This window comes from Gopherus flavomarginatus, chromosome 2 (assembly GCF_025201925.1).
Source record: "Gopherus flavomarginatus isolate rGopFla2 chromosome 2, rGopFla2.mat.asm, whole genome shotgun sequence".
Taxonomy (NCBI): domain Eukaryota; kingdom Metazoa; phylum Chordata; order Testudines; family Testudinidae; genus Gopherus; species Gopherus flavomarginatus.
Genome location: NC_066618.1, coordinates 193,060,241 through 193,074,167, shown reverse-complemented (window position 1 = coordinate 193,074,167; position 13,927 = coordinate 193,060,241). Strand labels below are relative to the sequence as shown.

The following is a 13,927-nucleotide window of genomic DNA, read 5'->3' as shown; positions in this document are numbered from 1 at the left end:
CTCCTCCTCTGAACCACACCTCATAACACAAGGTGAACTGAATGACCTTGTCAGGGATTTGGAACTACCCAAGAATAAGGCAGAGCTGTTGGTCTCCAGACTACAGCAGTAGAATCTCCTGGCAGGCTGTCAGGGCAAATGGAGCCCATCAATGCTTGCAGACTATTGCTGGACAGTGACAAGAGATGCTCCATTTAATGAATACAAGAGAAGCCAAGAAGCACGGAGTAGACACTGAATAGGACTAAACTATGTACATAATAGTTTTTTGCCTTTTGTTTCATAATAAATTTATTTATATAACCCTTTTGCTGATTTTTGAAGTGTTACATAAACAGGACAGGTGAAATATTATCATGAAAAGCAACCATAAACACATGAAAAGACCTAGGTTTACAATTTATGATTAAAACTCTACTATTTACACAATATACATAGACATAAAATGTAAAAACTTAAATATCTTAGAAACAGTAGCCAATCAGTTGTTTTAATTGTCATATTTGAATTCAGCACATCAAAATACATAATAAATATCACATTTTATCTCTGAGGCAGATGACTTCTCAAAAATTGTAGACCAGTGTTAATGCCAAAACATGGGTTTATGGATAATAGATCCTGTCGAACTAACTTGGTATCTTTTCTTGATGAGATTACACGTTTGGTCAATAAAGGTAACAGTGATGATGTAATATACTTAGACTTCTGTAAGACATTCGACTCATGACATTTTGATTAAAAAAATGATACAAAATGAACATGTCACACATTAAATGGATTAAAAACTGGCTAACTGAAGGATCTCAAAATACAATTGTCAGCAAGGAATCACCACAATAAAGCACGTTTGTTTTTAATGAGGTCCTGCAGGAATCTGTTCTTGGTCCTATACTTTTTAACATTTTTATCAATAATCAGAAATTCATCACTAATAAAGTCTGTAAATGACAAAAAGATTAGGAGAATGATAAATAACGAAGAGAACAGATCACCGATACAAAGTAATCTGGATTGCTTGATAAGCTGAGCACGAGCAAACAATATGCATTTTAATATGGCCAAGCATCAAGTGATACATCTGGGAACAAAGAAGGTAGGCCATACTTACAGGATGGGGGACTCTATCCTAGAAAGCAGACACTCTTGAAGACTTAGTGGATAATCAGCTGACCATGAGCTCCTATTACAGCACTGCTTCCAAAAAGGTTAGTGCAATCTTTGGATGTATAAACAGGGGAATCTCGACTAGGAGGGTAAATTATCCCTGTATTTGGCACTGATGCGACCACTACTGGAATAGTGTGTCCAGTCCTGGTGTACACAATTCAGGAAGGCTGTTAATATATTGGAGAGGGTCCAGAGAAGAGCCACAAGAATGATTAAAAGTATAGGAAAAAACACATGGTTTATAGAGACAGACTCAAGGAGCTCAATCTATTTAGCTTAACAAAGAGGTGAAGGGGGGGTATATTCTAATTCAAACAGGAGTTAATTCTGAGAAGTCCTATGGCCTGTGTTATGCCAGAAATCAGACTAGATCACCACAATGGTCTCTTCTGGCCTTATTTAAGAACCATTATTTTTCAATCTCTAGTAATTCATAGTAGCAGCTGCTTAAATCACGATGGTAATCACAAGGCTGTTATTTTAAAATGCAGTATGTTGCAAATTTATGGAGATATAGTAACAAATTCTTTGTATCCTTGGTAAAGTGGAAATCCTGATTTTTTTCAGTGTCATACAGTATTCATTTTACAGCCTGGCTGGTTTGCAAAGGGGAGAACCCTAATGCTGTTGCTTGCCTCTTGGAATAGCAACGTTTTTGAGCACTGAGATAGGAAGACGCTGACTTCCTAGCAATCTCTGGTTTTTAGACATGCTGAATACTTGAAAAGAAATAATCTTGCCATATTTAAAAGGAAAATTCCCATTTAGGCCTCAATCCTGCAGACAATGGGAAATTCTCATTTAATTCCTATTCTTGTGTTTAGTGACAATCAGAAACGGGGGTTAGAAAATGTAAGCCAATATTGCTCTTACCTACTTCCTAAAACTTTAAAACTGCCATCACGTTACTGATTTAAGGTTGGGATTTTTTTTTTCTTTTTACATTTCAATCCTGCAGCACCAATTTTATTGCATTTCTGTGCTTCTGCTGAGGTGTCCAATGAAGATGAAGCCAGCATCACTTCCACTGGAACTAAATTAATTCACTGTTAATCCAGAACTAAGGTACTGTACATATGCACAGTTGGTTTGTTTTACAGAGAGAAGAATTCCTGAAGATGTAGCAAAGGGTAATATGCTGGTGTTATTTTCAATATTTTATTTTTAGTCTAAAATTCTCTTTAAAATAAAAGAAGATAGTGATGTCATTTTCAGATTGATTCCCTGTCAGCTGTAGTCAGAAATTATCCAGAGGCCAAAGTCTATTTCAACTCATTGAAAATTCCTAGCTTCAGGTTTTTCTAATTTGTTTAGATCAGCACAAAGAAAATAAAATTAAAAAAAACACAAATTCAAAGCAGACAAGCTCAGGCATCAGATTCCCTGTGTGTGCTGCCAAAAATGCATCTGCTCACCATGACTCATCCTGTTCTGTCAGTGTACCTCATTCATAATTGCAGCCCATTCTTCAACACCAGTCTGGTACTTCGCGATTAAAATGGTCCTTTTACAACTGTTCTTTAAAGTACATGCCTGAAGTGATATAAATACAGACTAAAAATCCCTCAACTCACAATGACCTTTCCAGGGGTCAAACTAACTATTTTACCAGAGCCAAAAGTCTCTGGACCAATGTAAAACAGTGGTTAAGCCACTGAAGTCAGAAATGTTTACGCTGATGTAAGGAAGATACGGACGCCCTCTGTCTGTAAATGGAAGATAGATGGTGTGAACAGCTGCACTGTACCCAAAAAAAGACAGAAAAAACAAACAAAAAAACCACATCCCACAAAACAAATCTTATCTCCCACTGAGAAATGCAGTTTATTTTAGATTTTCAGAACAAGCTGGTAAGACAAATTTGGGGGAGATATAGATATCCGAGGAGACATGCCTCAGATTTTTTTATTTTTTTTTTTGGAAAGAAGAACAGCTATATGTACTGAACCTACTATATTAGACAGCTCTCAGATGTAAGGCAGCTTATAAACTGGCTTATAGCTATGTTATACCTCATTATAATATTACTCTTATAGTGAGACGTGTATCAAAATTTGCAATTCTTGGCTCCCATGGCTTGAGAGACAATGAATACAGACTGTTTTTCTTCAGTGAGTTATGATTATTTTACAGGGTAATTCCAGTAACCCCAGTAGTATTGCTACAGAAGCGGCAAAAATAAGCATTTTCTTCTAGTTCTCCTTTTTCCCCAGTTTCAGACCTCACTGAATTGTAACCTGATCTAATACGATACCTTAACTCTCCCACAGAGCCTTTACGGAACAGATTTTCCAAGTTAGTCATGACTGGAAAAAGGATGATGGGAAAAAGGCTAATTTAGTGCCCATCTTTAAAAAAGGGAAGGAGGAGGATCAGGGGAACTACAGACCAGTTAGTCTCACTTCAGTTCCTGGAAAAAAATCATGGAGAAGGCCTCAAGGAATCAATTCTGAAGCACTCAGAGGAGAGGAAAGTGATCAGGAACAATCAACATTGATTCACCAAGGGCAAGTCATGCCTGACTAACCTAATTGCCTTCAAAAGAGCAGATAACTGGATCTGTGGATGGGGGAGAAAGCAATGGATGTGTTACTTCTTGACTTTAGCAAAGCTTTTGATACGGTCTCCCACAGTAATCTTGCCAGCAAGTTAAAGTAGTATGGGTTGGATGAATGGACTATAAGGTGGACAGAAAGCTGGCTAGATCGTTGGGCTCAATGGGTAGTGATCAATGGCTCCATGTCTAGTTGGCAGCCGGTATCAAGTGGAGTGCCCCAAGGGTTGGTCCTGGGGCCGGTTTTGTTCAATATCTTCATTAATGCTTTGGAGGATGGCATGAACTGCACTCTCGGCAAGTTTGCAGATGACACTAAACTGGGAGGAGTGCTAGATACACTGGAGGATAGGGATAGCATAGAGAGAGACCTAGAGAAATTAGAGGATTGGGCAAAAGAAATCTGATGAGGTTCAACAAGGACAAGTGCAGAGTCCTGCACTTCAGACAGAAGAATCCTATGCAATACTACAGCCTAGGGACCAAATGGCTAGACAGCAGTTCTGCAGAAAAGGACCTAGGGGTTACAGTGGACAAGAAGTTGAGTCAGCAGTGTGCCCTTGTTGCCAAGAAGGCCAATGGCATATTTGGCTGTATAAGTAGGGGCATTGCCAGCAGACCGAGGGATATGATCTTTTCCCTCTATTCGACATTGGTGAGGCCTCATCTGGAGTAGTGTGTCCAGTTTTGGGCCCTACACTACAAGAAGGATGTGGAAAAATTGGAACGAGTCCAGCGGAAGGCAACAAAAATGATTAGGGGGCTGGAGCACATGACTTACGAGGAGAGACTGAGGGAACTGGGATTGTTGAGTCTGCAGAAGAGAAGAATGAGGGGGGATTTGATAGCTGCTTTCAACTACCTGAAAGGGGGTTCCAAAGAGGATGGAACTAGACTGTTTTCAATGGTAACAGATGACAGAACAAGGAGTAATGGTCTCAAGTTGCCATGGGGGGGGGGTTGGGTTGGGTTGGGTTGGATATTAGGAAAAACTTTTCCACTAGGAGGATGGTGAAGCACTAAAGATAGTTTTAATAATGGTTCATTATATCTAATCATGGAATAGGGATTATAAATTATAATTCTATAGTATGAGGCAATATAGTCATGTAACGTTTAAGAAAAGTTTTGTAAATGAGTTCTAATAGTTCATGGACTAGGGACCCAATCTTATGGGGTTCCACAGGCTTCAATATAGATTATTTAGGTTAATCTTTCTATCTACCCAATGGGACTCAGTGCTCAGTCTAGAAGATACCATCAGAGATGCTTAATTTTGCAGTTCTCAAACTGTGAATTTGTGTCTCCTGAGATAACATGCTTATTAACAGCAAAAATGTTTTAAATAAATATATAGAGGCGAGAAATAAAAGACCTCAACTCTACTTTCCCACTGCAAATTTGTGTACACAGAGTCAATCCCTTACTTCTCTCTTAAAGTGAAAAGTTTCAAAAAGTTCAATGAATAATTCAGGGGTAGGCAACCTATGGCATGTGTGCCAAAGGCGGCAAGCAAGCTGATTTTCAGTGGCACTCACACTGCCCAGGGGGCTGCCCACCGGTCCGGGGGGCTCTGCATTTTAATTTAATTTTAAATGAAGCTTCTTAAACGTTTTAAAAACCTTATTTAACTTTACATACAACAATAGTTTAGTTATATATTATAGACTTACAGAAAGAGATCTTTTAAAAAAACGTTAAAATGTATTACTGGCACATGAAACCTTAAATTAGAATGAACAAAAAGACTCGGCACACCACTTCTGAAAGGTTGACGGTCACTGTTTTAGTTAAATAAAACAATTTCAGTGTCTGTCTGATGATGTTCTCCTCCTAATACAGCCTGGCAAGAAAACCCTCCAAATATTAATGATTAACTTGTTGAATTGGAGATCTTTATGAAGTCATTGGGAGGTGAACTATCTGCTTCAATTATCTTTGGTAAATGAAATAACCAAACCACCATTCATTTTCTGATATAGCTGTAAAACGCATCTGAAAAGTTTTCAAAATAATGTATAGAGTGTACCTTCTAAAAATGAAACCTGCATCTAACTCTGAGTTGTGAAGAACATGTATTAAGCTTATAACAACAAGAATCCACTTTTATGTAGAAATCAATGATTAAATCAAGTCTTCCTGACTAGTGAGTTAAATCATGATTTAAATCAAATCCACCCTGCCCACTGTGCTCTTGCCCCTGGCCCCTTCATTCTCCCGGGGGGGGCGGGGGGGAGCTCACAAATATGTTTGGCGCCAGGCTCACAAAAAGTTAATTCGGCCCTGTTCTCAGAGTTCATAATCTGATACAGATTATTGGTCAGAGAGCCATTCTGTCACAGGGCCTATATGGATTTTCTGATCTGAAATAAGGGCAAGAAACTATGCCCGGAGTAGTATACTACATCATCAAACCCAACAACAACAAAGCCAGAATCTCTGCTTGCTGGAAGAGAAACATTCTGCATGGAAACTTTTGTACATCAAGTTTCTGAAGTGTTCAGAACTTCTTCATCTGTTATACTTGGGCATTAAGAACAATCTTTTGTCCTCTTAGATGTCATACTTCTGCAGATAGTATGACTAACCCTGTATTCCAGGGCTCCAAAGTTCTGGGATTACTTTTTTTGCTTTCTTCAGTGTGATGTAAAAGAATAAATGAATTATAGTATAATCATTAATCATGCATTTAATTCACTTCAGTAACAATTAAATTACTCTTTTATAATAGGAAAAAACAGGTGACTTGACAGGATCCCAGACTGAATAGAGATTAAATTAAGTAATCATTTCCTTGATAGATATTAACTTGTGCCTTTTTTATGAGCTATGGTACCTTTCTCAAGATTAGTGCAATAATTAATGGGATTATACTGTCTAGATTTTCAGTTCTGCAAAAATATCTAAATGTTGGAACAGAGCCTCATGTTCCTATAAAGTACTAATTTTAAAGACAAATTTGGTGAGTCATTTAAGAGCCATCATGGAATTTTCTATTCTTCATGTCAGCATTTGTCCTAAATATTTATTCCATATTTATCAATAATGGAAAATTTTTACCCTTGAGCCATCATGCCAAGACACACTGCCCTGGCTCACTATAATGAAAGGCTATGATTCAGCATACATCTCCCCTGACTTAAATTTCTCTGCCTCCTCCCATGCTTAAGGTCTCTCTTTGGTCTCTGCTCCCTCGAGCCTGCAGTACAGTAACCCTCTGGTAGGCACACAGTTGATATTACTACAAACAAAGAACAAGGAGTGGACATAAAATTTATGCCAAAATAAAAGAACCACTTGCATAGAGTCAGATGAGCTCTTATTATAAGTTGTTTGTGGCAAATGGTGGGGAGCAGACTATCTTTAGTATAGAATTAAATAAATTGTACCAAATGTATATAGATGTATGCATGTTGATTATACATCACCTTAGATTGATTTGCCAAACTCAGAATCCATGGAAATCCCTTATTAAATTCTCAGAACTCTGAAACATATTTCAACCTGAATCTACATAAGTTTTCAGGCATTACATCATTCTCAGCCAATCAGAGCACAAGATTATTGTACAGTCACCGACCCATAACTATACATTTTGACTGGTTGCTGGAGTGATCTGACAGGCATAGTGACAGTATTTTAATCTATATACATTCAAGTCCCTGCACTCAGACTCAGGAATATCATCAGCCATAATACATATATAATCTGATTGCACAGCTGGTTCTCAATAATTCTACAGTGCTTATACAAATTCCCCTGATCTGACTACTGCCCATAACAAACATGGCTACATCAGCTTTTTACCATCCCCCACCCTGCCAACCTTCTCAATGCCAGATGTTGTATGCATTTTTCATTGAGCTTGAGGACAGTAGCCAACTGAAATGCACAGATAAGATTACTAAGAGCACACAGTATAGCAACTTGAGACTGCTCTCTACTAATGTTTCACTAACAACCATACCTTCCTTTAACACCTTTCTTCATCTTCGGCCTCTGAGTTCACTTATCGGGATGCAGTTAATGCCCTCAAGTCATCATTATACAATTACTGTTATTACTACCATAGTTGCTAGGAGCCAGAGTCATGGACCAAGACCCCATAGTGGAGTGGCACTGTACCAACATAGAACAAAAGGATGGCCCCTGCCCCAAAGGGCTTCCAATGTAGTGTTCATTTCTTGTATTCCTGTTGCAGAAGCAACACAATATCAGAGAAGGGAACTCCTGACCCAGCAGACGCAGGAAGTGTCTTCTGCATTTTGGCTGAAGTAAAAATTCATCTATCCCCTCGCTTATTTTCCCTCATCAGATATTGTTAGTTTTAATTTAGAGAATGAATAATTTGTTAAAGTAGAAATATGCTTAACACATCAGATGCTATTCCCTACCTGGCCCTAATTTAGAAAGACATGCACCTGTTGCCATATTTTAGCAATTAATGAATCTAATAAGATTTTTGTACTCTGACAGACAGTATATATGCTAATCCCATGTAAAAAGTGGTAAGCAGTCAAAATTCCAACAGGTATCCACTATAATCATACAAAATCGGGCCCCAAGCCTGTAAACACTTAAGCATAGGCATAAGTTTTCTCATGTGAGTAGTCCTACTGAAGTCAGATTGGATTGCTCACCTGGGTATGGCTACATAAATGCTTAGGTGTTTGCAGGACTGGGTCTTTGTCATGTCCATAACGGTGTGTGGGGTGTGGAAGTTCATAGGAAACAAATTTGGAACAGTTCCCTCAACATAAATAATTTCATAATACATCGCCACCCTGATATAATGCGATCCGATATAACACGAATTCGAATATAATGCGGTAAAGCAGTGCTCCGGGGTGGGGGTGGGGCTGCGCACTCCGGTGGATCAAAGCAAGTTCAATATAACGCAGTTTCACCTATAACGCAGTAACATTTTTTGGCTCCCGAGGACAGCGTTATATTGAGGTAGAGGTGTATGTTGTGTATTATGTACAGATCATATTCATTTAGTAGTAATAGTGCAGTAGTGCCAAAAGAGTGCCAAAAGTAGTACCAGCTGAGTTCGGGATCCCATATTGCTAGGCAGCCTACATACACATTCTAAAATAATTACATAAATTGCAATATATTCTAAGAAAAATGTTTAATGGAGAATGAATCTTCCTTGAAGACAAACAGCACAATATTGTAGGAGGCTACTTCCTACTTGTGTATTTCAAGAAATATCATTAGATCTATTAAAAACAAGTATTCTGTATTATCAGTTACTGATACCATCCATAAATCTCATGCAAAACATGTCAGCCACGCCTTTTAGGAAAAAAGGAACAAATTACATAAGAGCCACAGAACATGCAGACACACCAGCCCAACACCACCAATACCTTTTTATTTTAAAGGTAGTGTGAAATACCTTTCATTACTATTTTCTTCAGTGAATGCAACCCTCTTTCCCCAGCTAGAAGCTGTACATTTTAAAATAAAGGTATCTGCAGTTCTATGCTTCACAGAGAAACAATTGTGCTTGAATAGAAAGCACTTCTTTGATTTTGCTAATTCCAGTCCCCGTAGAGTAATTAAGAAAAAAACATAAGATTACCTGGTTGTAGCTATCATAATATGACACTATTACATATGGAAGGGAAAAGCCAAATGAGAGCATGATTGCGGTCTGGCACTTAAAATTCCCTCTTCTCTTGGATACCACAGATACAGAATTTCTCTTGGCAACAAGTATGCACAAAATGCATAAATATGCCAAGGGTACGATCAATCCTAAGATGCCTGGAGCATCAAAGTAAACAAATATCAAAACATTTCCTTGAAAACGTCCCAAACTGGAGAAGCACTTTCAGCAGGTACCAAAAATACCTCTAAACCAAGCCAAACAAGCAAAGGGAATATGGCCAGCAGACCCAGGAAGTGGTTTCTGTATCTGGCCAAAGCAAAAGTTTTTGGTGATAATCTTGTAAGGAAAGAGGTGATTCAAACACAGCTCCATTGATAAAGGTTCAAGAATGATAGATAGTGCTTGGCAGATGGAAATTGCTGCTGTACTGGTTCAATGGATTACTGAAAAAACACAATGCAGTGGTCACTTTTTAAAACCTTTCAGTTGGTTTTGCAACTTGGTAACATTATCTTGGGATGTACAGTGTGCATGGTAATGTAAGTCTAACATTCAAAATGGTGGATATGAGATCAAAGTTTTCTTTCACTCAAGTTGTTCACAAAAAGTCACTCAATGATGAATGTACAATTTTAAGTTTCTAGTTTGTAATTTTTAATAGTATTTTATTTATTTTTGCGTGAGTAGAAGTCATGTATAAGAATGAACAGCCAATATGGAGGGGGGTGTCACAGAAGATACCATTACATAGTAAAAATAGTTAATTAACAAAAATGTGTGAACTGGACTGCCAGAAATTATTACACACAAATTCAAATTCAAACTATTTTCCCTATCTTTGGTGGTTTTGATATATGTCAATTCCCCCCCCCCCCTCCCCACACACACACACACACACACACACACACAAACACTCCCAATAAACAACACTTTCCAAATTCGGTTAAAATAAGATATTGACACTGGTGTCATGCCTCATATAGTGATTTGCAAGAGACTGTGAAGATATAACTTATAATTAGGAGATTCATTCTTTAAGTTAGAAATATTGTTGATTTCTTCTTTAATGTAAGTCTCACTAATGGGCTCAATCAGTCCATTGATAAGTCTTTTAAGTTTCAGAAAGGGGTCTTATGTCACTTATTACTGAATCTTTACATGACAAGTGGTGCCAGATCCTCGATTCCTCATGCCCCAAAAGCAACAGAACAGGCAGTGATGGAACAAGCCAATGAGCCTGCAGTGATCAGACAGAATATGCCTAGGTCATCTGCAGTTACAGACTGATCCAAAGACCAGTGCAGCCAATGGCAAGACTCTCACTGATTTCAGCGGGTTTTGGATTAGGTCATTGGTACCACAGTGGTAGATGCTGTGTTTAAAAAAAAGAAAAAAAGAAAGAAGAAAGTAAGATGGGTCTTTTCCTAGAACTTTAAAGAGTTTGAAATGGTGACAGTTAGATGACGACTTTGTACAACAGCCAGGTAATGGAAGGAAGACAAGGGCTGGGAGTGAGGCCATATTTTGTGAAAGGTGACTGACAAGGGGAGATTTCTCTTGTTTTCAGGAAGATCCATTTGTCAGCATTTAGGGTGGGATGACAGAAGTCAGACCTGTAGCCCATCCTTAATCTAGATCCAATGTGAATAACAATAGCAGAATGTTTAAAAGTTTATTTTACAAACTGCCTCCATCAGTGCTCATTTGATGGGCTTATTAATAGTGTGTATCAGAGCTTATTAAAAGTGTGGATCAAATCCTCAGGGGACGTAAATCAGTGTAGCATGGTTGACTTCCATGGCAGTTTATATCATCCAAGGATCTAGCCCTATGACTACTCTATCACACAGTAAAAACTCAAGGACATCAGAAAATTCTTCCAGAAATAGTCAGGGATTCTCCCTATCACCACCTCAAACATAAACACAAACCAATTTAAACAAATAGCTTACCTCATTCCGTCGGTCGATCTGTTCTGATAGTTACGGTAAAGCTGCGGAACACCTAACATGGCCTCAGTGAACACAGCCAGGAAGCCCAGTGTTTCCACAAAGAGAAGTGAATCGAGAGAGAGGTAAGTGATGTATCCTGTCACCCCCGTGAAAGTCAGAACACACTGCACATAGTCGGTAAACTTGCTCCAGTGCCAAAAATAGTTCAAGTCAAAATCTGAAATAGAATATAAAAAGATAAGAATTTTCCCAACTCACATCATTAATCTCTCTCAGAATCTTTAACAGGTGGAACTAACAACTGGAAAGCATAAGAGTCATTACCATCCTTCATGTAAGGGATTAAATAAAGGCAGGAGGAAGGAAAAGGAGGAAAAAAACCCAAAGTCTAAAGTTAAAGTTAAAAAAAGGAAAAGATGATCAGTGGTGTGGCTGCTCAGGAGACAAAGAGGAGACAAGGATTTCCCACCTTTCAACGTGCTTCCAAAATTGGCTTTTACTGAAATCCTTGCCCCTTGGGGAGTAAACTAAAATGTAGAAAACCCATCTGGCAATTACTAGCTGTAGAACATTAACACAGATTTATACAACACCACACAATACAAAGGCTCTGCCCCAAAACACTTACAATCTAAGAGCTCTCCAATTCAAGGTCATGGTCCTTAACTTCGAGGCACTCACACTCCTCAGACATCTAAAGAGTTGACTGAAGCCCTGGGACAGAGACTGTGGTAGAGAACTCTGCTCCTCGGCACAATGGAACTATCTACAGCAAATGTAAAAAGCTGATCTGGGCAGGAGACAGCTTTCTCGGGGGCCAGCCCAAGCCTGCAGAATGAACTCCCACAGGAGCCACCACAAACCTCACTAACTTTTCATTCCAAGTGTAAGATGCATTCCTTGGACCACCGAGCCTTTGCTAATAAAAACACAACTCAGTGGAGATATATATAGATATAGAGCTATAGAGGTATATATATTTGATGCCAAAACAAAACACACTGCAACTATACTATAAACACAACCTTTGCCCCTGGGAAGCACATTAGAGAAAGAATGAACAGCACAAGACAGATGTTATTCATATAACAAAGCAGTACTGAAAGGCATTCAGATACCTCAGTGATAAGGCTGGTATAAAACAACAGACAAATACAATCAAGGACAATGGCTTTATTGCAAAATAAATAATAATGGAACCACCCAAAATGAAAGCTCTAAACTAATAAATCACTTGTTGCTGCTATTATAGCTTCTTCCACTTTAATACTATTAAAAAAAATAGGAGAGAGCAAGCGAGAGACAGACAGCAAGCGAGACAGAGGGTTAAAACACACTTAATCCCCTTACTCATCAAAAGAGTGGACCATATAATGGCTGTAGTACATGAAGCAGCCAAAACACTCCAGGAAGCAACAAACCAGTTGTGGCCTTTGTTCACTTTCTCCTCCAGTGAAAGAATTTGAACCAAAAAAGCCCCTCTACTAACAAGGCCAACCAACATCTTGTCTGACCCTGCATCACACTCCGGTGATCTGGATGCTCTTTAAAAACACTTTCTGTAAATTCAGGTTAAACACATCAGCCTCTGCATCCAAGAAGTTAACTTCATCCAGCCAAAACAAAATGAAACAGGAAAGCAGGTTGGATTCCAGCCCCAGCTGTAGCATAATCATGTTTGGTTAGAAAATACAATAGAGTGACATGGCCAAGAACTGAATTTAAACAGCCTATTGCAGAGCCATTCTCAAAGCAAAAGTGACCCAAATCCTTGAAAAGGGGAACTACAAATGGCCTTTAAACTCAACCCAACAATGTCCTCTCACTAGGTTGTTGGTTTTTTTAAAGTTATGAATTTGAACAACTGTATTGCAAACTTCAGATCCCTTACAATGCTGGCAATTCATTGAAGTTCAGCCCTTAGAAATTATAGAAATTTTGTTTTAATTCAGATTCTCTCTCTGCTAAAGCCTGTAGGACAGAACATCCAACTGGTACCTGGAAAGTTTCCATTTACTTTCCAGTAAATACCCCTCCAACTCAATGTGTAATATTCAAAAGGTGTCCACATAAATACCTGAACTCTATCAGAAAGCAGCAGCTGTAGCTCAGAACACTATCTTTCCCATGCACTACCAGACCAAAAGGATCCTTGACAGCTCTTAAAATTCATCATCTAGTCACACTGCTCTGAATCTTGGACTCTGCATCAATTTCTTTCCTTATTGGTTGTACTGCCCTTTTTTAGTGCAGCTTCCTTGGGCTTCTCTATGACTACTGTTCACCGTCTTTTGCCAGGCCTCACCTCCACACACTGTGGAGGGGGTAAGGGGTTCCCCCCCTCTCTATTCCCACTTTCCTCCTACTCCCACAGTCCTTTCCTACAGTTTCACCCCCACAGTGAACCTGAATGCCTAACTTTTGTAATATAAACTAAATAGCTAAAAGCATGTAACTAACATAAAAATTAAAAAAAACAACTTACAAACCCATCAGAATGCATGCACCGCTCTAACACCTCCACTCACTCATTTCATAAAAGCTCAAATTCTCAAACCACCATTAGGCTATACAGAGCCTAAATTTCATAACTGTAGGTTCTGAGTAATTTCTAATTTCAGCTACAACTAG

At 38.6% G+C, this 13,927-nt stretch overlaps 1 protein-coding gene across 3 annotated transcripts in view; it reads right to left on the bottom strand.

The window, feature by feature from the left end:
* Positions 1-13,927, bottom strand: part of SLC66A2 (solute carrier family 66 member 2) — an 86,353-nt gene that overhangs the window by 29,640 nt on the left and 42,786 nt on the right. For 2 of the 3 annotated variants that reach the window (XM_050941855.1, XM_050941856.1), the window contains one exon: positions 11,297-11,513. In XM_050941855.1, the coding sequence (XP_050797812.1) occupies positions 11,297-11,513 (217 nt within the window). Of the gene's footprint in view, positions 1-10,243; positions 10,717-11,296; positions 11,514-13,927 lie in introns of those variants that run through there. The other variant, XM_050941857.1, reaches the window with a different exon arrangement.